This window comes from Homarus americanus, unplaced genomic scaffold, assembly GCF_018991925.1.
Source record: "Homarus americanus isolate GMGI-L3 unplaced genomic scaffold, GMGI_Hamer_2.0 scaffold367, whole genome shotgun sequence".
In the NCBI taxonomy this organism is placed as follows: domain Eukaryota; kingdom Metazoa; phylum Arthropoda; class Malacostraca; order Decapoda; family Nephropidae; genus Homarus; species Homarus americanus.
The window spans coordinates 2,106,444-2,131,671 of record NW_024743709.1 but is presented as its reverse complement, the minus strand read 5'-3'; the positions used below and the strand labels follow the sequence as shown (position 1 = coordinate 2,131,671).

The following is a 25,228-nucleotide window of genomic DNA, read 5'->3' as shown; positions in this document are numbered from 1 at the left end:
ATGTGCACACTTACCTATTATTCAATAGTAATTGCATCCCAGTCCTTTTGGTAGTGTGAACAACTGTAGAGCTGGAAGCATGTGAAGTGCTTGGTTCAGGTTCTCTTGTAACTGTATGCCTCCACAGTCCCTATCTTTCTTAAAATATCACTAGGAAGTTCACAACAGGTGCTCTGTCTTTTTAACCCATACTTTATTGTAAGAATTGCCTTTAATGTCGATAGTTTCATTTTGTTGCGCAATTTTGATTTCACAAAGTTCATATTAGGCTACTAAATGTGCGCTCTACATCTGCGTTTGAATGCGGAAGAGATAAGGCAGCGAGTGCAATTTCAGCCAGATCATGGTAAGGGTTTTCACCGGTCGCATCTCTGTAATTTGCCACTTCTGACCACAATTTTAGGGTGTTAGATGTTTCTGTCCAGATTGTGTGATGCAGTTTTTTCCACTGGAAATCAATCTTGGTAAGGGTGCTGGAATCTTTTGTAAATAAGTGTGCCAAACCAAGTATATCTGATTTAATAGGCTTCAAGCATTCATCGGCACTCAGAAAAGAAATAGACTGCAGCACACGAATGTTGTCAGGTAAGCGTTGACGAAGTTGTTTTATGAGTTCAACCCGTTCAAATGCATTGTCCCTGTAACCCCGTTGCTATATATTATGGCTCGAAATTAGGAAAACTGAGTTTTCATAGACAGTCCAAAAGTATCCAGAAAGTCGCTAGATTTCTGTGGATATCTTTAGATTTGCGACAAGTCGCAAATCGCTCTAAAATGTCGCTCGAAAAAAACAAAAAGCTCTAGATCTAGCTACAAAGTCGCTAAGTTGGCAACTCTGATAGTGAGGGAAGGAACATTGTTTTGTTCCCTCATGAAGACTTCTCATTAATGATCATTGTTGATTCTCACTCATTATTTAAACTCTTTATATTTTTGTCTTGTTTTGAGGGATGACGTCAGCTCCACAGCTCTTAATAGACTCGTCTCTCCATGATGAACACTTGGCCTTCACGGGGACCAGAGGAGCCTCACCTTAGGCTGATATTATTCCAACATTACCAGACGATTTTACTCGGCTCAGAGAGGACCCCATACACAAGGGGTCAAGCAGGTAAATACTGTACACTAATGATAATAAATAATGTGTTATATTATAGAGAAATTAAGGATCACCTGAAGATTTACCTCCAATTAACCTATCCTAACCCAACCGGTAACATGAGGGTGGTTACTCATCAGGTAAAATAAGCTGGGGGCTAATCTTCAGGTGATCAAAAAATAGTTTATATGAAATGAAATACTAAAATGGTTTCGCTGATATTCTCCAGTGAGGTTTGATCCAACATTAGTACATTAGAATCGATTTCCCATCAGCCGGAATTAAATTGTGTATGTCATGTACTATGTTGTGTCACATCCAACTGGGTTACTTCACCTACTGCAGTATACAAAACGCAATTTAGTTCCGAATACAAAAACAAATGTCATTTTGAATACCAATTACCTCCGTGGAAAAGAAAATGATTTATACCACACAAAATTTTCGTGACTATACAGTATATCAAAGTATGAATCACCTTATTATTAGACCATTCCAGTTCATTTCAACTAAAAATTAACCACCATAATAGTAACCTAATCTAACCTAACCAAACACTGATCTATCATGAACCATCACTAACCTTCCCTAACACTCTACGGACACTCCCACCCACGTTTCATTTACTTCCACGGAAACTTTTTTTTTTTTCGTCTATCGGTATATGTTTTAAGAGATTTCTTTCTCTTCCTTCTTTACTCGCAATATACTTCTTTCTTACTTCCTTCAACATTGAATTATCCGTGAATAACCATATCATTTATCTCCCCCCTCTCCCTCCCTCCTTTCGTATCTCTCCCTCACTCCCTCCATTTCCTCGCTTTCCTTCTCTTTCGTCCCTCACTCCCTTCCCTCAACACCATCTCTTTCCTCGTCCCATCTTTCCCTCCAACTTAGTTTTCACGCGGAAGGAAGGGGGAAGGAGGAAGGGGAGGAAGGAGGGAGGAGGGAAGGAGGAGGGGGGGAAGGAGGGGTGGAAGAGGGGGGGAAGGAGAGGGGGAGGAGGGGGGTGGTAGGGCGGGTAGCCTCAGGACAAGAGGCACTTAATTCACTACGCCTCACAACCCGTCCGGGAGAGTTAAGGCTAACCCCATGGTGAGAATTCAGACCCTAATTTATGGTCCAGCCCTTACTTTTAGGGGTTACGTGGAGGGCTGAGGGCTGCCCGTTTGTATAAGGTATATGACAGAGCCCAGGTCACTATACACATCTTCAGGGTATGTATAAACGCCATACATACATACATACATACATACCATACATACATACATAGGAGTTGTATTTTTAATCAGAAGAGGTTAAGAGCTATGGGTTGGCTCTATCTGCCTCGTCTTCTGCTCATTTCCGCCACTTTCCTCTTCCATACAAGGACCAAGTTCACTTTCTAATTTTGTCACAACTGCTATTTTCCGCCTTCAACCAAACTCACTTTAATTATCACAGCTTCAATTTTCCGCCTCCATACCCAACTAAATTTCCCTTTCTAATTGTGTCGCAGTTTAAACTTTCCGCCTTTGTTCTCACTTACAGTCTAAATACTTTGAACCTTGAGAGAGTAAGAGAAGCCATAATGAATAAACAGTAGCTGAGTGAAACGACTAACACACTCACAACAGCCCCAGGGAGAAGGAGGGGGTGAGAGGGATACAGGAGGGGACGGCGGGAGAGGGTGAAGGAGGGGGGTGAGAGGGGGGAGGACGGGAGGGGAGTAGGGGATACAGGAAGGGAGAAGCCCGCAAGACTTCAAGGCGGGGAGATTATAAAGGAGTGGAAGTGTAAAGGAAAGATGGGATGGAGGGAAGAATGAAGGTAGGATAGAGGGAGGGAATAAAGACGATAAGTAAACAGGAAGCACTACACAGGGTTGAAGGTGTTGTTGCCGGGTACACCCTGATGGAGGTGTCCCTGAGGGTGTAGTTAGGACTCCATAAACTACTAGGTTATGTGACGTGAGTGTGGAGTACAGGGGTGTAGTGTGGTGAGGACTGTAGAGTGGGTATGGTGTGGGTGTGACGGACTGTAGAGTGGGTATGGTGTGGAGTGAGTGTGGTGTGGGTGTGACGGACTGTAGAGTGGGTATGGTGTGGGTGTGACGGACTGTAGAGTGGGTATGGTGTGGGTGTGACGGACTGTAGAGTGGGTATGGTGTGGGTGTGACGGACTGTACCAATTACTCTACCTGTACTTTATAACCCGATCTTGTACGTACTTCTAGTGATGTTACCCAAATAAATCTTTCCAAGTGCAGTGTAGTACATTTAAGTGTAGTACAGTGTAAAGTAGTGTAGTGTAAAGTAGTGTAGTACAGTGTAAAGTAGTGTAGTTACGTATGGTGTAGTGTAGTGAGGCGTAATGTGGTGCGAGAGACTAATAATAACAATGCGTCTTAACTTACAGCTGGGCCCCCTCGCGTATGGCTGCGACACGAACTATGTAACCACCGCTGATTTAGTCATCCCTTAGCACTCCAGACACGCCCGGCATCTCCAGTACTGTATATAGTATTAATTATTCCTATGTCAAATACATCAGACGACCTCTTAACTATATCCTCTCCTGAATTATTAGACTTGGGGGAGTTAGATGGAGAGAGAGGGGGGGGAGGGGGGGGAGAGAAGGGTGACGGAGGATATATTGAAGAGGGGCAGTCTCTCTCTCTCTCTCTCCTCTCTCTCTCTCTCTCTCTCTCTCTCTCTCTCTCTCTCTCTCTCTCTCTCTCTCTCTCTCTCTCTCTCTCTCTCTCTCTCTCTCTCTCTCTCTCTCTCTCTCTCTCTCTCTCTCTCCACAAACACAGGACTTAAATTACGATATACAAAGAATAAATAATAAAATAAATACAATCATTCATATTTGGTGATTAACAAGATCAAATATAACTAATTACATTGTGCCTTCTATACGATAATTACATACGATCAGTGCGCAAGAATTACATTACATTATGGTGATTATATAAGAAAATAACATAAGGTATTACGGTGATTGCAGAAGAAAAAATTACGTTACAAGAAGTATTATGGTGATTACAGAATACAATAGGTTGACCAAAGAATCAAAGAAAACGGATCAACAGCTCAGTAATAAGAGAAAACGTAATTGTGCTGGAGGGGAAACTTGAACAAGAATTTAATTACTCGACATATACCATCAAAAGGACTTTTAAAATCTTTCGTTTATTTAACAGATGTCAAACTTTAACCAAACCTAATTTGAAGAATCGCATTACGCTAGGATGGATCAGGTTAGGTTAGGTCAGGTCGGGTTAGGCAAGGTTTGATTAAGTTTGGTACTGCTGCAATAGGGTAGGGTAGGGTAGGGTAGGGTAGGGTAGGGTAGGGTAGGGTAAGGATTCACTAGGTTATGTTTGGTTCTATTAGACAAAGTTTAGTAAGCACCGTTCGTGGTACTTCCCAACAATGTGAGGCGGTGGTCAAAGGGGTGGTATCAAGCTGTTATACACAAGACAGTGCAATAACGACAAACAAACACCAATAAATATACCGTACATATTATCGTTAAATATTTACTTACGCGTTTCATCTCCTGCAGCATAATAATAAAACAATTGATAAATCCTGAATTACAACCACCCTAAAATAATTTATCTTTTCCATAATATTTCAATTAATACAGCTCGTTATATTTTGCAGCTAACAAAGGTATTATTACATGGTCGAAATATATCTTACGATTATCTGTGCGAGAACTGTATAATGAACATGGATGACTAAAGCTGCACCATAACGAAGTGGATCATTCTTTGTATAGCCGCGTATACACCAAGCAAATTATATACAATAAATAATTCATACAATACTTTTAAGATATACAATTACTCGTGTCATATTTATTAACATTCATCAGCGTGCTTAGTTAATTTCAGCGGATAGTTGACAAGTGGATTACAGTGGTTGGCGGATAGTACAGTGGATGGCGGATAGTACAGAAGCTGGCGGATAGTACAGTGGCTGGCGGATAGTACAGTGGATGGCGGATAGTACAGTGGCTGGCGGATAGTACAGTGGCTGGCGGATAGTACAGTGGCTGGCGAATAGTACATACAGTAGTCTGCTCTATTACCTGTATAAACAAAACATGCGCAGGAAATGTGTACTTTTGTATCTTTTGTTTATTATCAAGCGACGAGACAGTTTTTCATACAGTTTTCCAAGATACACACAAAATATACACCAAGCGGTTAAAATACAAAACTTCCTGTAACTTAAGAGATATATAGTTACGAATATAAAGAGAAAATACAGACTTCATTGAGCATACAGCATAAAAAACAGACGTATGAGTAAAAAAATACACAAATACTAACATAAAGAGATGTCAGTTTTAAAAATATACAGACAAAGAATTAAATATGAAAATACAAGAATACTTCTATTAAGATAAAGTGAAAGTAAGTTCTTTAATTAAACACAAGGAAAAAAACACTGAACGCCAGACATGAAAAAACACAGACGAAAGCAAACTGGTTGTGTGTGTGTGTGTGTGTGTGTGTGTGTACAGAGCTTGAGGCCAACCAACACGAGGTGAACTAATTTGCATATTAAAAATGTTGGGGAAATGTTTACACTTGGATCTGTGAACGTTTGGGGGCTCTGGTGCAAATGGTGGTGATGATGGTGGTTAGTGGTGATGGTGGTGGTTAGTGGTGATGGTGGTTAGTGGTGATGGTGGTTAGTGGTGATGGTGGTTAGTGGTGGTGGTGGTTAGTGGTGATGGTGGTTAGTGGTGATGGTAGTGGTTGGTAGTGGTTGGTAGTGGTTGGTAGTGGTAGTGGTGATGGTGGTTAGTGGTGGTGGTTAGTGGTGATGGTAGTGGTGATGGTGGCTAGTGTGGTGGTGGTTATGGTGATGTGGTAAGATGGTGGTGGTTAGTGGTGATGGTGGTGGTTAGTGGTGTGGTGGTTAGTGGTGGTGGTGGTGGTTAGTGGTGATGGTGGTGGTTAGTGGTGATGGTGGTTGGTGGTGGTGGTGGTGGTTAGTGGTGATGGTGGTGATAGGGTGGTGATAGTGGGTGATGGTGATTAGTGGTGGTGGTATTAGTGGTGGTGGTGGCTGGTGGTGGTGGGTGGTTGGTGGTGGTGGTGTAGTGGTTGCAGGAAGTGGTGGTAGTGGTTGGTAGTGTGGTGGTGGCGGTAGTATGGTGGTGGTGGTGGTAGTGGTAGTTGGTAGTGGTGGTGGTGGTTGGTAGTGGTGGTGGTTGGTAGTGGTGGTAGTGGTTGGTAATGATAGTTGATGGCACCGGAAAACAAAACTTATCTTTGTTGTTACCGGATTGAATTAATTTCTAACCGGATACAACCCCTTCAAACACTCTGGACGACAAGCAAATGACCTTATGACCCCCTACAGCGGGAATCGAACCGGGGTCGTATTAAACTGAAGGCGAGGGCATTACTCCCTAAGCCACGACACACCCTCACAACAATGGCTAGTCATCAACCTAACCTAACCTGCCGCCATAGTCACGGTAGGGATTGATTACAGGTAGGTGCTGAGGTGAATATGGCGGTCACCTCTCTATCTCTACCTGTCAATGATGATGATGATGTCGCGTGATGACCTTGGCGGACCGGTCAAGAATCATTAACGTTACTCGACTGATTATAGCGTGTCACTGTCAAGCTCCGCCTCTCACTCACTGACAGTATCTAGTGACGTCACCATCAAGGTCATCCGTGTCACCCGTTTGACCTGACCTCTGACCTAGTGATTGTTTTCATTTCCGTCAACTGTATTCATGGAAGTCAAGTTTAAATACAAAGGTGTAGTGGCAGAGTAAATACAACACTCGTTTCTCCTTCTAAAAGTCCCTGGTTCGATCCCCGGGGCATTGCTAGTCCACCCAGGTGTATATGTGTACCTGTTGTGTATGCTGAGGTGTGTATTTCTCCCATTACATATACTGTATACTATACTCTCAAGGACAAACTAACTCTAACGAATATATAATGTAACAGGTTTAATGACGTCATCTTGTTATTCATGATTTACAAGGTTAATTATGCAATGACCTCCCCCCCAGGTCAGGTCAGCACAGGTGGTGATGGTGTGTGACGTTCAACCTTATAATTGTGCACTGCATAAAATGTGTAAATTAATCTGGTAAAAGTCGCTTTGTATGTATATATTTCTAGATTGAAATTTAAGTTGGAAAATAAACGCAAACTAATTAAAAAATGTGAGAGTTGTATATGATAGTCATCGTAGAGTGTTTCATTACATAAGATAATGACTGACAGTTCCTGGTCATGTTAAACGCTGGCGGCATTAATAAGTTTAAGACAATCAACTATGACATTTAAACGACAATATCTTTATCATACTGTCGGTTATTTCAAGCACAAACAATCACGATTTCCATAGTATACATTTTACTTTGTGTTAACGCTTCAGTGAGCATTGTGTGTGTAACCGACCACAACAACTGGTGGCCATCAGGGCAGACTCTAATATGAGTTTCTTGTTAAGGGAGAGACAGCCTCTAGATGGCCAATATTGTCTATTATAAAAACAATATCCTGGGTGTGGATAAACCCAAAAATCCTGAGGATGAAGGAAATCCCCGACAATGGTGAGACAAGTGAGGGTGGGGCAATGGTGAGACAAGTGAGGGTGGGGCAGCGTAAATTGGGGCAGCGTGGGGGTGCGGTGGCGGGGGTGGGGCAGCGTGGGGTGGGGCAGCGTGGGGGTGGGGCAGCGTGGGGGTGGGGGCAGCGTGGGGGTGGGGCAGCGTGGGGTGGGGAGCAGCGTGGGGGTGGGGCAGCGTGAGGGGCCAGAGAACACTCTTGTCTGCTTTCTTTTGTTTACACACAGCTGAGCGGCGGCATCTGATTGGCTGATTAACTAATTAGACACGCGGATAATACTATTGTTTGGACACGTATTTCAAACTTTACACCAATATAAAAGTAAATATTAACATTACGCTCTTATATATTATCTTTATTAATAATACTGAATGATTATTATTATTAGTGTATCAAACAACTAATTACTTACACAGTCAATTGGTATACATTTACGTTGTGAATATTATATAACCTATAATGTTATTTAACAACTTTAATTCTTACGACTATTCTAATGTTTGTTGCAGCTAAAATGGGTTATTTATTACACGAGTGACAGCAACCAGTCAGAGCCCCAGGTTATGGCAACAGGTGTTGACACACAACAACAGGAACCAGGGGACAGTAAACTCTTGGCTGGTAACCATGGTAACGGCCGCCTTGCTGCTGCCCGCCTCTAAGCTGCGGTTCACCTTCCTCATGCTTCACAGCTTCTCGAAACTTACTAAGCTTCCATCAAAACCTAAGCTTCCCTCGAAACTTACCGAAGTTTCCCTCAAAACTTACCAAGCTTCCCTCAAAACCTACAGAGCTTCCCTCTATCAACTAAGCTTCCTTCAAAACTTACCAAGCTTCCCTCCTCTTAAGCCGTTTTATGTACATATATACTCCATCAAGCTTCGGTTCAAGATGTGTTGTTACGTGTTCACATTTGTACCACACTAAGCTTACCCGTGTGTTGCAACCATCTGCCTCCAAGATTTACGAACTTTTCAGAATCTTGCTTAAGTAAAAAAAAAAATAATAATAATAATAATTAATAATACAAAAATAAATAAAATCCACCCAAAAAAAATAATAATTCTTTTACACAATTTAGACCAAAATAATACCCCTGTGTGTTGAGTGATGTCTCTACACACGCTCTGTACTGTGTAAAGCATTAAATATATATCTCACTATATTATAACGATAAATATAGTGGTTATAGTGACAGCGGATATAGTGATTATAGTGACAAATAGTGGTTATAGCGACATATAGCAGATATAGTGATTATAGTGGCAGATAAATATAGCCAATAGTGGTTATAGTGACAGAATATGGTATAGTATAGTAAATATGGTGTATGGTATTATACTATGGTGATATATGTATAGCTTATAATGATCTGCATATGATGATTAATATAGTGATAACGTAAATATAGTGCGGTATGGTGATTTTAGACGACTATTAGTATTTAACATTGAATAGCAGCAATGGTAGATGGTGTGTTTGGTGCTCCTAGCTATGGTGGCTCTCGGTATGGTGTTCATGGTGCTCTAGCTACAGCCTATGGTGCTCTAACATCTATAGTGTAAAGTCTATTGAACCCTAGCTATGGTGCTGTCCGTCCTAAAGTCTATGGTGCCCTAATTAAAGCTTATGGTGCCCTAATTAAAGCTTATGGTGTCCCACTTAAAGCTTATGGTGCTAATTAAAGCTTATGGTGCCCTAGGTATGGTGGCTATAGTGTCATAATCACGGTAGCGGAGGCGTGGCACCGACTATGGTAATGGGAGGCTTCTTATGGTAGTAACTGGGCCTACCTGCCAGATATTTCCTCAGCGCTAGAGACAAATGGGAGATATATTAATGAGAGAGAGAGAGAGAGAGAGAGATAGATAGATAGATAGATAGATAGATAGATAGATAGATAGATAGATAGATAGATAGATAGATAGATAGATAGATAGATAGATAGATAGATAGATAGATAGATAGATAGATAGATAGATAGATAGATAGATAGATAGATAGATAGATAGATAGATAGATAGATAGATAGATAGATAGATAGATAGATAGATGGATAGATGGATAGATAGATGGATAGATAGATAGATAGATAGATAGATAGATAGATGATAGATAGATAGATGGATAGATAGATGGATAGATGGATGGATGATAGATGGATAGATGATAGATGGATAGATGGATGATAGATTGATTGATTGTTAGATAAAGAGAGAGTCAATTATATCCACATCGCTAAAATAAAGTATACACACACACACACACACGTATAATACAAAGCAAAGTTTATATACCTTCACATAATCATACTTACCTGACCAATATATATATATACATACAAAAATACTCTTATAATATATGTATAATCACACATCCCACCTGTTTGTATCCATGCATAGCTACATATGTATAATTCACATCTATAAAACACAATATAAAGAGTTAATATTAATAACTATAAACTAGTCTTACATTAACCTAAAAATATAATTAACTTAACCACATGCAAATTAGATGGCCAATTACCCTTCATTAATACTGTACAAACATGTTAAATAATTAATTAACGTACAGGTATATGGTAGTCTTAAATTAACATATTAACTTGTTATATTCATGCTGGTATATAGTCCTCTATTGTTATATTATAAGAGGTGGAAATACAGCATTAGCGCCACAAGTAATAGTTCTTTTATACTGGACTGAGTTATAGTCTATGGTAATACTACTACTACTTCACCTGTTCACATATCCGCTGAGACATTGTTACATAACTATTTGACAAATTTCAAAACCGAATGACAGAACACATATCGAATGACAATCTAAAATAACTGTTGGTGGTATGTCATTCTTCAATTGTTACATTCTCTAACTATATGTAGACTGTTGGTTTATTGTTCACGGCTGTCAACTTCATAACTTATGTCAATCTCTTCCGTTAGCATGAACCAACAGGTATTTTAGATTGTCATTCGATATGTGTTCTGTCATTCGGTTTTGAAATTGGTCAAATAGTTATGTAACAATGTCTCAGCGGATATGTGAAAAGGTGAACTACTACTAATACTACTACTACTACTAATAAATAAATAATTAACAGTTCCCTAAGTTTAATAAGTAACGCCAATAATATGATATTTGAGGCGAGAACAAAAATCTATTATCAGGAAATAAACTATCGATATTTTTTTTTTCAATCTCTCACAAAGAATAAGGTGAGCTAACAGGTGGTGGTTGGTACAGTCAGGTGGCGAGCTAACACAACACACAGGTGGTCACACACACACACACACACCAGTAAAGCAACACGATATAAAACAATTGAGGTGTGAGTCAGGTACAGAGGCGCTACTGACAAACAGCCTGTTAAAGGAGGTGAAGCTAATACAGGTCAGGTCAGGTCAGGTCAGGTTAGTCTTTCCTGCTAATTCAGTGGCGCCTCTATATTGTTCACACAAAACAAATAATACCTACCCACATATACCCCCCAAAATCATAAACAAACACCACACATCATACGACCCGCTACACACACACAACAGATAAAACTACTTGTGGCTAAGAGTTACTGGGGGTGACTCTAAAGATTCTGCCATGCGTGTTATATATTAGAGGGTGACAACACGCTGGTGGCCAAGGCAAGTGGTGGTAGAGAGATGCTGTTACGACGTCGTGCAGACCTTGCTACCACATTACAGAGAGATGGGGGTGGGGTGGGCAGGTGAGCGAGTGGGCGGGCGGGCGGGCTTGTAGGCGGGGCGATAATCTACACCTTGACAACCAGCGGTAAAGGATGGGAAGGGAGGAGGATGCAGCAGCCACCCACAACAGCAGCAGCAGCAGCAGTAGTAGTAGTAGAAGTAATCACACGAAGGAGGAGGAGGCAGCAGAAGGAGTACCTCGTCTTAACCCACTACCAGCAGACGCCACGCTCTTTATAACAACTGCAACGGAGAAGAAACATAGGAACGATATCAACTTACTCTCACCTGGCTGGAAACTGCCAAGCTCAATCTGTTTACTAGTGTCCGTCTTGTTGGGGACGCCGCACAGGTTCTTCTCGGCCAACCAGGCGAGGATCACCAACATGGGGAAGAGCAGCAGGGTCACCACCGCCTCCCAGATCTCCACCTCGTCCTTAGAGTTCGCCACCAGGATGATCAGCAGCCACAGGTACGCCACCACTGCGAACACCGCCGTCACAGCGAACACCTGCCGGCCATGACAAGAACAATGGGTGAGTGAGGACCATGGAACACAGGTGAAGGTGACAGGGAGGGAACACAGCCGTCGAGATGAATGTGAGGAAAATATTGGCAACTGAGCACCATCTCCTGCCCGTCACAACACCAACATCCTGCACCGATAAGACTCATTTCCCTGTTGTCATGTGCTGGAGATCTTCCGGGCATTGGGGAGCACCCGGGGGAACACCTGGAGGCACCTGGGGAAGACACCTGAAGGCACCTGATGGAGGGAAGTAACACCTGATGGGGAAAGTAGCACCTGATGGGGAAAGAACACCTGATGGGGGAAAGTAGCACCTGGTGGGGAAAGTAGCACCTGATGGGGAAAGTAGCACCTGATGGGGAAAGTAGCACCTGATGGGGAAAGTAGCACCTGATGGGGAAAGTGGCACCTGATGGGGGAAAGTGGCACCTGATGGGGGAAAGTAGCACCTGATGGGGGAAAGTAACACCTGATGGGGGAAAGTAGCACCTGATGGGGGGAAAGTAACACCTGATGGGGACCAAGGTGACTCCTGGAACCTGATTTAAGGTGGTGAGGCCGTGAGTCAAGGTGAATGAAACACAATACGAGAGCGCCTGGGGGAGGAAGACCTGCCTGGGTATGAATGAACACTCGTGGTCACAGGTCGAATGTCATTGCAAATTCCAACGTCATATTTCTGCAATTCTAACCTCAATTTACCTGTCAACTTTGTGCAATAGAGTGAGGGAGATGAAATACGTTCCGATACATCCAGTTTAGGGAAGTTAATACAATCATAAAACACCTGGTCATTAAGATACCTGGTTCACTAGTATGTTACCTGAGCTACCTGCCTCATGTGACCCCCCTCACCTGTTTCTCTCAAGCATGACGAGTTCTTAGGGAAGTGAGAGAGAGAATTATGATAAAGCAGAGACGATAATAATTAGCGATAACAATATATAAAGATAGAGGGAGAATAAACAGTCAAGACATCGATAAATTAATAGAAAGCAATGAATATAATTTTTGTATCAAGGACGAGGATTTTTGAAGAGGAAGAGGAGCAGGAGTAGAAGGAACAGGAGTAGGAGTAATGGGAGGAATAGGAGTAGTAATAGGAGCAGGAAGAGGAGGAGGAGTAAGAAGAGGAGGAGGAGGAGGAGTAGTAGGGGGAGGAGTAGTAGTAGGAGGAGTAGAAGCAGAAGGAAGAAAACGTGATAAAACACAGATACGTACAATAACTAACCAAACCCTTGACATCCTTACCTTGATATCCTTAATCCTACGAGTCTCGGTGTTTGGAATAGCCATAACACAGACGGCAGTGATGACAAACAGATTGAAGGCAGCCGAACCCACGATGGTACTGGGTCCTAACTCCCCAGAATTGAACCCATTGCCCATGATCTCAATGATGGACAGAAGGATCTCAGGGGCCGAAGATCCTAGGGCCATGAGGGTCAGGTTGGCCACGGCGTCACTCCATATCCTCACCTCGATCACCTCTGGTTCGTCCTCCTTCTCTGACGTCAGGTAGATCTGTTGAGGGAGACGGTTTGTTATTGTTGTGGTCTGCTGTGTGTGTGTGTGTGTGTGTGTGTGTGTGTGTGTGTGTGTGTGTGTCTGTGTGTGTGTGTCAATCACTCTTCCAGAATATCTCTCGCTCTCTGTCTTGATCTTTCTGTCTCTCTCCCTCTCCTTTACTCTCTCCCCCACTCCTCCTCTCCCCATTCTTCTCACCACCTCCTCTCCCCCACTCCTCCTCTCCCCAACCCCCTCTCCCCCACTCACCTTACGGGTCTTGCTGGTGATCTTCTCAATTGCTCCCATAAAGATGTCGGCGATGATAGCAACACCCAGGAAGCAGTAGAGAAGACCCGCCAGGTAGAGGAAGGCGCGAACCTCAAATGTCCAGGTGTACTCCGAGATGAACGGCAGCAGCAGTCCCCGATTTGCACACCTGTAATGTACGTGTAGAGGTTAATGAGCAACTATACACCTGTAATTCACGTGTGAAGAAGTAAATGATCACTTTACAAGGTATGTTTTTGCTGGCTAATCAAATGTTGTGGTAATACAAATAGATTAGAGAGAGAGAGAGAGAGAGAGAGACTCACCTGTAGCCGCCGTACACCTCCTCGGCCCTCAGGTAACTCTCATTATTGTAGGTGATGACCGACTCGACAGCCATCAGGGCGTCAACTGATGCCTCCGTCGTCGCTGTCGACCCCCTCCCTCACTCACTCCTGCTGGGGGAGACACACAGTTACTTCCTGGTGGATGATAAAGAACTAATTATATTATCTACTGGAGATTATGAGTCGAGGTGTTTACCAGATACTAGCGAACAGAATTTTTTGGATCAGTTGCCAGCGAATAATTGTATATTAATCCACTTCCTGGCGAATAAACATAATGTATCCAAAAGCCATAGATGGTACACGTAAATATGTGTATATATAAACTGGAAATAGGAAGATTAAAAGAGGATCATAATATACACACAAACACTTCATCTTTATTTTATCCACCTCCACACTCCACCCTCACACTCCACCTCCACACTCCACCCTCACACTCCACCCTCACACTCCACCCTCGAGATACAAGCCAATAACAACACCGTGACACAAGACACACGGGGTCTGGTGGGGGTGATATTTGGGTTCAGTTATCCCTCGACGAGCTTACCACCACCACCACCACCACCACCTCACCATTCTTTCTTCTCCTTCGCTTCCTTCTTCTCCTCTTATTTCACTTCCTTCTCCTTCACTTCATTTTCTTCCCCTTCTCCTATTCCTTCTGCTTCTTTCCTCCTCCCACTCCTCTTCTTCTCATCATCTTCCCTTTCTCCTCTTCCTCCTACGTATATTAAATTCTTTGACAGGTGGCCAGACGACAGAGGGCATAGTGGGTGGGGGAGCAAAGGGTGGGGGAGGGTGAGGGAGTAAAGGGTGGGGGTGAGGGAGCAAAGGGTGGGGGTGAGGGAGAAAGGGTGGGGGGTGAGGGAGTAAAGGGTGGGGGTGAGGGAGAAGGGTGGGGGTGAGGAGCAAAGGTGGGGGCTGAGGGAGTAAAGGTGGGGGTGAGAGAGATAATGGGTAGTAAGTGGGGATGACGGAGGGGGTTAAGGGCGGAAAGACAAGAAGGAAATGGAATGGGTGATGTGTAACGGCAGAAACAGGATGGGCGTAGGATGGGCGAGGAGGGCGTGGGTGAAGATACAAGGAAGGAAGGAAGGAAGGAAGGAAGGAAGGAAGGAGAGACTTAAGGAAGGTACGGAAGACATGGAGAGAATATGATGGTTAGAGATAATGAGAGAATGAGATAAGAGACGGAAAGGAATGAACAAAGTTGAAGAGATAGAGAGAGACACTGCATCCGAGGAGGAAACAATTGGACGAGGAGATAAGAGGAAAGGGGCTTACAACCTCTCTCCTCCCTCCTCTCCCTCTCCCCTCCCTCTCCTCTCCTCTCTCCACAACGTCACAGAAGCCCCTCCCCACAGAGTACCAGCCACCACGAAATACTAGAGGAAAGGAAATGAAGGGAAAAAATTTCATTATCTATTGTGATACGAGACTGATAGACACACAGACCAAAAGAGAGAGAGAGAGAGAGAGAGAGAGAGAGAGATATGACAAACTTTCTGGGACAATTTTCCGGAGCTGTTGAAACTAAGTCTAACACAAAGACGCTTTCAACTTGCGGCGCCTCTGTCCGTCTGTCTTGTTTCTCTATCTGTATATCTCGGTCTGTTTGTCTCAATCTATTCTTTATCTTCTCCTTTCCTCTCTCTCTCTTCCCATCTTTTTCCTCTTCACTCCTCACTCTTAGGGAGAGAATAAAAGGTAACTGGACTCCTTTACCATAGGAATTTTCAAGGATATTTCAACTCTCCTTTTCTTAACTCTTCCTGTCGCTTTATCTGCTTAATCTCCCTTTTTAACTCTTCTCCCTTTACTTATGTCTTCTTCAACTCCCTTTATCCACCCACATATAGAGATAGAAGAGGAGGAAAGGGAAGAGAACACAAGATGTAGTTTAAATGTTGAGATAAATATATTAAGAGAAATTACGATAGTTATCCTTCAACTTTCGCTGTGGTCGTTTTTGATTCACACGACCTCCCTCTCACCTTACGTATTATTATTACTATTTTTACTATTATTACCATTTTTATTATTATTATTATTATTATTTTACTATTATTATTATTATATTATTATAATTTACTATTAATATTTTTACTATTATTATTATTTTTACTATTAATATTTTTACTATTATTATTATTATTATTATTATTATTATTATTATTATTATTATTACAATTTTTACTTTAATATTTTTCTATTATTATTTTTTACTATTAATATTTTTACTATTAATATTATTATTATTATTATTATTATTATTATTATTATTACGTTTCATTAGGACTAAAAATCCTTTTCTCAACCTACCCACTAACACCAAACACATCTATCTTGCTACCTCAATTTAAAATTGATATACTGTACAGTATAAACAGATCGATTCGCATTTTATACAATAATACGAACTTAGAGGAAATATCCACCACCACCCAAGAAAAAAGGTCTTGCAAGTCACTGTGTACGGCCTGAAGGGTGGGGGGAGGTGGAGGGAGGGGAGGAGGTGGGGAGGAGAGGGGAAAAGAGGGGAGGGGGGAGGGGAGGAGAGGGGAGGAGGTGAGGTGGGAGGAGGAGAAAATGAACATAAATGGTGTTCTTGGAAGGAATGGCAAGGTGAATGAAGGGGAGAAATGTGAAGGGGGGAGGGAAGTGAAATGAGAGTATAGAGGGGAGGCGAGGGTCAGGCTCGGCATGAAACACTTTGTGCAAGTCAGAGAGGGAAGGGGGAGAGGGAGGAGGGGAGATGAGGGGGGAGGAGGATGAGGGGAAGAGGAAGGATGAAAGGGAGGTATGGAGGGATGGAAGGAGACAGTAGAAATTGGAGAAGAGAAGGGGACGGTAAGGGGGGGAAGGTGGAAACCGATATGGGGAGAAGAGGAAGAGGAGGGAGGGAGGGAGAGGGATCGGTGAGAGGGTGGGAGGGATGTTAACACCTGCAGCTGTTCGGAACTTGCCTTCTCACCACTTTTCCCTCACCACTTTCCCTCACCACCCCACCACTTTCCCCTAACCACCTTCCCTCATCCACCCCTTTCTCCTTCCCCACTTTCCTCTTACCATCACAGTCTGTCTCACTTCACTTCACTTCACCTCGTCTCAGGTGGGAGAAGATAATTAGCACCTGGCCACCTGGATCGCTCGTCCCCACCTCACACTATATTTACCACCTGAGAGAGAGAGAGAGAGAGAGAGAGAGAGAGAGAGAGAGAGAGAGAGAGAGAGAGGCACTCTATAATATATATGGTGGTAATAATACTAAATAATAACAATAATAATAATAATAATAATAAAAATAACAATATCAACAGAGTCCTCAGCACATTTCAACACAATGTTTACGTTTTTCTAGAGTTGGATTACCCTTCGGATTTGCTTAATGACGTCACACAGGACAGAGCCTCATTGGTGGACATGAGAGGCGTGTTCAGTACTCACCACGCCTCTACACACACACACACTCGCCATTGTTCTTACTTTTTCCTTGTTACCACCTTGACAGCAGACCTTTAGAAATTATATATACAATTTTTCTTGCTGTTGCCATAGTGTATATATGTAGTAAGTATAAATACTGTTAACCTTCCCGTTTTATAGTGAAGATGGTTATATAAACAGACAGACTGACAGACGTACTGTACATACTAGTGACGTTGACTACCTGTACTGTAGCTACTGTTGGTAATTAAATTAAATTGAGAATACGGAGACGACCATTTAAAGCAACACGATAACACAATTACATGGTGGTGGTGATAGTAGTGGTGGTGGTGATAGTAGTGGTGATGGTGGTGTGGTGGTAATGGTGGTAGTGATAGTGGTAATGGTGGTGGTGATAGTGGTGATGGTGGTGAGTGGTGGTAATGGTGGTAGGATAGTGGTAATGGTGGTGGTGATTGTGGTAATGGTGGTGGTGATAGTGGTAATGGTGGTGGTGATAGTGGTAATGGTGGTGGTGATAGTGGTAATGGTGGTGGTGATAGTGGTAATGGTGGTGGTGGTGATAGCGCTGGTGGTGGTGGTGATAATTAGTGGTCAGACCTTTGAATGTCAAGTGTCAGGTGATATTTAGAAACTTGAACGTTAACATTTCTTATTAGTGTATTATCACCTCATAAACACGTATGGGGGGCGAACGACCTATTTAAGGAAGGCTGTATATTCTCTCTCCTTATCTACGAGCGATAGGGCTGGTGTGAACGGGCTGCCTATAGTATGGCCAATAGGACAGTTTCTCTCTCTCTCTCTCTATTGCCCTCTAACAATGTTCGTCAACCAATTGGTGATAACGTTGTCGCCACGTTTTGTTTGTCGACCACCCGTGACGCCTCCTCTCTGGGGTCACTCACTAAGGTCATTATCTGGGGTCCTTTTAATGGAGTCTTGGGTAATTCTCTGGGGGTAATTATATAAGATCACTAGGAGAGGAAAATTCTGGGGTCATCCTCTAGGGGTGATTTTAAGGGGTACCTCTCAGCAATTTTGTCTGTGGGTCGTTGAGAGAGAGAGAGAGAGAGAGAGACTGTCTAGACGACACTGGTAACATTAACAACACAAAAAGTGGTTGTTGGTTGGTGGTGGTGGTGGTAGTAGGTGGTGGTGGTGGTAGTAGTGGTGGTGGTGGCAGTAGTGGTGGTGGTGTTGGTAGTCGTGGTGGTGTTGGCAGGTGGTGGTGTTGGTAGTGGTGGTGGTGTTGGTGGTGTTGGTAGTAGTGGTGTTGGTAGTAGTGGTGGTGCTGGTAGTAGTGGTGGTGTTGGTAGTAGTGGTGGTGTTGGTAGTAGTGGCGGTGTTGGTAGGTGGTGGTGTTGGTAGTAGTGGTGGGTGGTGGTGGTGGTAGTAGTGGTGGTGTTGGTAGTGGTGTTGGATAGTGGTGGTGTTGGTAGTAGAGGCAGGTTGGTAGCAGTGGTGGTGTTTATAGTAGTGGTGGTTGAAGGTATGGTGGTGTTGGTGGTGGTGGTGGTGGTAGTAGTGGTGGTGGTGGTGGTGGTGGTGGAGGTGGTGGTGGTGGTAGGGTGGTAGTGGTGGTGGTGTTGGTAGTGGTGGTGTTGGTAGTGGTGGTGGTGTTGGTAGTAGTGGTGGTGTTGTAGTAGTGGTGGTGTTGGTAGTAGTGGTGGTGCAGAGTAGGGTAGTAGTAGTGCTGGGTAGTGGTGGTGTTGGTAGTAGTGGAGGTTATAGTAGTGTGGTGTTGGTAGTAGTGGTGGTGTTGGTGGTGGTGGTGGTAGTAGTGGTGGTGCTTGGTAGTGGTGGTGTTGGTAGCAGGTGTTGCAGTAGTGGTGGTAGAGTAGTAGTGGTGGTGTTGGTAGTAGTGGTGGTGTTGGTGTAGTGGTGGTGTTGGTAGTAGTGGTGTTGGTAGTAGTAGGGTGGTGGTGGTGGTGGTGGTGGTCGTGGCGAGGCGGCGCGGCAGAGGTACTGCCACGCCCCCGCTGATCAATAGTCACAACCACGCCTGCACTCTACACGCCCAGACCCACGCCCCAAACTACGCCACGTGCCAAGGTTTTGGTCTCCAACTCTCCTACCCACCCACGCACCCCAACCCAAGAACCGCACCCCTTTAGTAAACACACACACACAGTGGCAACATACAGATGGACACTCAAGCCAGACACAGACAGACGCCACACTATACAACGTCCAGTTAAAGATTACAAAGTGAATTATTCACACACACACACACACACGTGAGAAGTTTCTGCACCATCCTCGACACCGGCCCTACTTCCACCCGAGATCCCTCGTCCGCGAATGGCTGTTCGACACCACAACCGCATCCAGCTCATACGAGCACGTACAGATTTCAAGAACAGCCCAGTCCCAACCATTGTAAAAATTATCAACAGTTCGTAATCAACCAGTGTATTCACTCCCAGTCAATCTTACTTTTTGCGCTGTCACTATGTTGAAATGCCCTGTAGTATAACCTTCTCCCCACCTAGTTATTATATATCATATTTGTATCATTTATGTCACTTGTATATTATTTGTAAATCAAGAAACCCATTCCCCATTTATTTAACTGTATATTTTCAGCCTTCCAGCCGCCATGCTCTTTCAATAAACTGTTAATTATTACACACACCAGCGTGAATCATCTGTACAAGGCGGGGGATTACGGGCTCTTCTTGGGCAAGCTCTTTATAACTACCAACATTTATGTTTGTTCTCTGTTTTCTCTACTTCCGTGTGTTCTTTTGATAGGTTCTTCTTACTTTCTCTTATTATCTCACCCCCACTCCTCTCAATGCTGGGTGCCCTTCTCATGCAGGCAGTCACCCTCTGCTTCTACTGGCACTCTCCTGACATACTAGCATCCTTTAATCATACTGGCACTGTCTGGTGATACTGGCACTACTTCAGAGTATGTCATCCGTGTACCAACAAGAATAGTGAACTGGCACTAAATCACACTGGACGGTGCCTAGGGAGGGGACAACGAGGGGAGAAAGAAGGGGAGGTGGAAGAGGAAGGGGAGGAAGGATAGAGGATGATAACAATATACTAGAAGGAAATAAAGAGATGAAAGGGGGGGAGGTAGGCAGGGGAGAAGGGAGGTGTGCAGAGGGGAGGTGGTGGTGCAGGGGGAGAGGGGAGAGGCAGGGGAGAGGGGAGGAGGTGCAGGGGAGAGGGAGGAAGTGGTGCAGGGGAGAGGGAGGAGGTGGCAGGGGAGAGGGGAGGAGGTGGTGCAGGAGAGGGAGGAGGTGCAGGGTAACAGGTGGTCGTTAAGTGGGTCATAGTTGATGGGCAGAATGTGGCCTTCAGGTGTCGATGCACTCAGGAGGATGAAGGGAGGGATAGGGAGGGATAGGGAGGGAAGTAGAGAGAGGAGGGGAGAAAGAAAGTAGAGGAAGAGCGTGAGAAGGAACGATTGGAAAGGATAAGTGAGGGCGGAGGAGGGAGGGGAGGGAGGGGAGGAGGAGGGGAGGGGAGGAGGAGGGAGGGGAGAGAGAGAGAGGACACAGTGGGGTGACAGAGTAGGTGAGGGAGGAAAGAAGGGAAAACACAGTATGCAAATGAGACCTGTGGCGTGAGTGAATGTCCCCAGGTTGCATCCCCAGCAAGTGCAGTACAGTACGCCCTTGCCTTTGTCGATCCAGTGCAGTTTGTTAAGTGGTCCGGCCTTTAGACTTAAACACACAGATCCACACCCACCCACCCATCCACCCACCCACCCACCCATTCACCCACCCACCCACCCACACCCCCACCCCCACCCACCCACCCATCCACCCACCCACACCCCCCTTGGCCTCACCTAACCACCTGGGGTAATACAGACCAAACAGGTACCAGGTAAGGGAAGGGCTCAATACCCTCCCAGAAGGGTGAGTGTTAGTACAGGTGTTCCCTTTCACCCACACCTGTGGAGGACAGAGAGAGAGAGAGAGAGAGAGAGAGAGAGAGAGAGAGAGAGAGAGAGAGAGAGAGAGAGAGAGAGAGAGAGAGAGAGAGAGCACGAAAAAAACACGTTCTCACATCTACTTGGGTCAAAACTGAACACATGAACTTATTTACAGAATCCAATTTGGTGTTGTATTAGTCTAGGGTTTCTGGGTAATGGGCCAGGTGTGAGGGGGGGAGGAGCATAAAGGTGAGGGATGGGCTTGATGTAAACACCAATGAACAGGACATAAGCTAATAACGTCTAAGATGAGAGAGAGAGAGAGAGAGAGAGAGAGAGAGAGAGAGAGAGAGGAGGTGTGTGTGTGTGTGTGTGTCAGCCAACCAGTCTCCCACCAGACAACCTCACACACAAACACACCTCCAAGCACAGTTTATATACACTGGAGGAGGAAGAGGTCGACCAGGACCACTTATCACATCTCCCCCCCCCCCTCTGTGGCTCTGTCCCTCCCCCTCTGGTTTCTGCCCCCCCTCTGTTTCCATGCCAAATTTCCCCCATTCCACCTCCCGTTCCACAACACCAGGAGGGAATCGGCACCAAACACCATCCCACACAGGTAATCGAGTGACGGCCGGGAGGTAGATGGGATTAAGCAGCTTAACGTAAGACTCTGGGATCAACGTCGACGTGTTATGAACTTTGGTGAATTTTTACTATCGGGAGGAATATATTTCTTTGTGTACTAGTATGTATGTTGGTCCGTGTGGCAGACAGATGCTTTGTGTGCGTGTGTGAGGTGTGTGTGGACACTAACCCGAGACAAATTAACCTACTATGCCTATTTAGATTATCCAAAAAAGTAGGCCGTGACATCATGAATAATATAATTGTTTCACTAAATCATTTGGCCTTTAAAACATCCCAACATTTCCTGGTCTCTATCTCTCTCACTCGTGACGCCTCAACACCTGATTTCCTTCTATTTATGAACCTCTGCTTTGCTTGGCACTAAACCATGACAGGGAGGCATTCACAGTGCCAAGGGACCTGTCTGAACTATTCTATCAGGACAAAATTGCTTACTAACCTAATATAACCCGACCTGACCTGATCTGACCCGACCCGACCCGACCCATCTGACCCGACCTGAACCCATCTGACCCGACCCGACCTGACCTGACTAGCTGCAATGTTTACGTTTTACGCTCGGGCCGCCCACCCGCTGGTAATTACCGTTACATTCAAGTATGCAATTTAATTATTTATTACACTATATAAAGCTATCTACACATCTTTCATGTCTATTACAACAAAATAAAAATCACAATTCATATCCTCAACTAGTCTATGAGTGAAATTTCTTTAAAAGTGTGAAAATTCAAAACGATAATAATTGGATGATACGAGTGCAAGGAGACAGTCGCCAGACACCGCTACACTGACGCCCACACAATCATAATAACAATAAACTTATTTCTTTTACAGATAGATAGATAGATAGATAGATAGAGGATAGATATATATATTCAGTAAAACAAACACACAACTTCATCTCGGTTCGTTACGTACTGTACTGTACATACATTGAAAATACACAATGTACACAGTGCAGGTAAACACACAATGGTTTAAACTAACTCAGTACAACCAAGACTCACATAACTTTCCCAAGACCATACAACGTTCCCCAAGACCACAACACGTTCCCCAAGACCACAACAACGTTCCCCAAGACCACACAACGTTCCAAGACCACACAACGTCCCCAAGACCACACAACGTTCCCAAGACCACACAACGTTCCCCAAGACCACAGCAACGTTCCCCAAGACCACCACGTGCTACTCTACAGGACCAACAAGACTCTACAAAAGTGGGGAAAAAATGAAGGGAAAAAATACCTGAGAGCTAAACAACTTAACCTGGAGAGTTTTACAAGGGGTCAAGTGACGCCTTTCTCAGTCTAGGAGGAGGAAGACAAGGACGAGGAGGATAAGGGGGGAGGATAAGGGGGAGGATAAGGAGGAGGAAGAGGAGGAGGATAAGGGGGAGGAAGAGGGAAATGATGAGGATGATAAGTAGGAAAGGGGGTAAGGATGGATAGGAAGGAGAATAGGAGGAGAAGAAGGAGTAGGAAGAGGCAACAAACTCCGAAGAACCAACTTGGAGCGACACGGATGAGTGACACGACTATTGTGAGCAGCTAGGCACTTAAAGGAGGAGAGGAGGAGGGGAGAGGGGAGGGGAGGGAGGGGAGGGGAGGGGGATGGAGGGGAGGGGAGGGGATGAGGGGAGGGGGAGGGGGAGGAGGGGAGGGGAGGAGGAGGGGAGGGGAGGGGAAGGGAGGGGAGGAGGGGAGGGGAGGGGAGGGGAGGAGGGAGGGGAGGGGGAGGGGAGGGGAGGGGAGGGGAGGGGGTGAGGGGAGGAGGAGGTGGAGGGGGAGGAGGAGAGGGTGGAGGGAGAGGAGAGGGGTGAGAGGGAGGAGGGAGGGATGAGAGGGGAGGGTGAGGGGAGGGGAGGGGGAGGAGGAGAGAGGAGGGGGGAGGGGGATGAGGGGAGGGGAGGGAGGGAGGGGAGGAGGGGAGGGGGAGGGAGGGGGGGAGGGGGAGGGGAGGGGTGAGGGGAGGAGGGAGGGTGAGGAGGGAGAGAGGAAAGATAAATATAGAGTAGGGGAGAGGAACGGAGGAGGGAGAGAGAAGGAGAGTGTTGAGGTGAAGGCATCTATTTACAACACCCATAATGTCAACACATCCCAGTACACACAATACTCATTTTATTCGCCACCATTTTATTACCTTAATATTAAATATCTTAGTACATAAGTAGCTATCCTAGCTGTGTTGAGTTAGTTGAGCCACAGATCTATGCGGCATTCAGTGACTGTAGCCTCATAGTCAATATCTGCAACTGTTGTCGGCTTTGGGGCCGATGCTCTCGTTCCCCTAAGACAGAGCAAAGCCGACCTAAGGAGAGAGGACAGTCGACATCTCATCCAGGCTGTAACATAACGTCTGGGCTGCTGCTTCCGTTCAGATAACACCTCCGCGAGTCTGGCGTAGACACATCTTGCACTTGGTCCCATCCCACCAGAGGTTGTGAACACTAGAGGAGTGAAGCTGCCTTGATCAACGTACTGAATTCTCTCCCCGTATGCCCTTATCTTGTCATTCTCGTTACTATTACTACTTTGCTGTCACCCGGAATCGAGTATAACGATCATCCAACTATGATAAGAGTTATTAGGGATGTCACCTTCGTTGGTTAGTTCTGAGGTGACTCGAGAGGCCCATACAGGACCGGCAGGGTCGTCCACAGATGTTGCATGTGTGGAGGGCTACTTCTAGTGCGGGAGGGGCGGCGGCAGCGTCTTTCCGGTGTTTGTGCTTATCTGCCTCGGTATGCAGTCGGGCTAACTCGAAAGTATTGTCACCTTGTGTGGTGCTCCTCCAAGCGTTACGGTGTGGAGTAATCGTCTCCCAGGTAAGGGGGTCGATTTGGCACTGTTCAGGTTGTCTTAAGACTTTCCTTATACCTTTTCAGTTGCCCGCCAGCGTTACGTCTACTATTCGTTAGGTGACTGTAAAGTAGCTGCTTTCGCAGTCTACTGTCGTCCATGTGGGTAACATAGCCAGTCCAGCGTAGTTGTTCATGGATAATGGTAGCCTCGATGCTTCTACAGTTGGTGTCAGCAAGAATACTGGCATTTGTTCTCGTGCCTTCCCAGCGAACTCGGAAGATGGAACGTAGACTACGTTGGTGAAAGTTTTCAAGTGCCTTGAGGTGACTCCTGTATGTGGCCCATGACTTGC

The 25,228-nt window shown here is 44.9% G+C and overlaps 1 protein-coding gene across 9 annotated transcripts in view; it reads right to left on the bottom strand.

The window, feature by feature from the left end:
- The window catches only part of LOC121877346 (sodium/calcium exchanger 2-like), a 94,804-nt gene that overhangs the window by 34,510 nt on the left and 35,066 nt on the right, over positions 1-25,228 (bottom strand). For 4 of the 9 annotated variants that reach the window (XM_042383056.1, XM_042383059.1, XM_042383062.1 and 1 more), the window contains exons 3-7: positions 14,042-14,173; positions 13,716-13,884; positions 13,191-13,463; positions 11,699-11,921; positions 4,631-4,642 (exon numbers count right to left, since the gene is read on the bottom strand). In XM_042383056.1, coding sequence (XP_042238990.1) covers positions 4,631-4,642; positions 11,699-11,921; positions 13,191-13,463; positions 13,716-13,884; positions 14,042-14,115 — 751 coding nt within the window. In that variant the 5' untranslated portion in view covers positions 14,116-14,173. Of the gene's footprint in view, positions 1-4,630; positions 4,643-11,692; positions 11,922-13,190; positions 13,464-13,715; positions 13,885-14,041; positions 14,174-25,228 lie in introns of all 9 variants that reach the window. The other 5 variants (XM_042383060.1, XM_042383064.1, XM_042383061.1 and 2 more) reach the window with 3 other exon arrangements.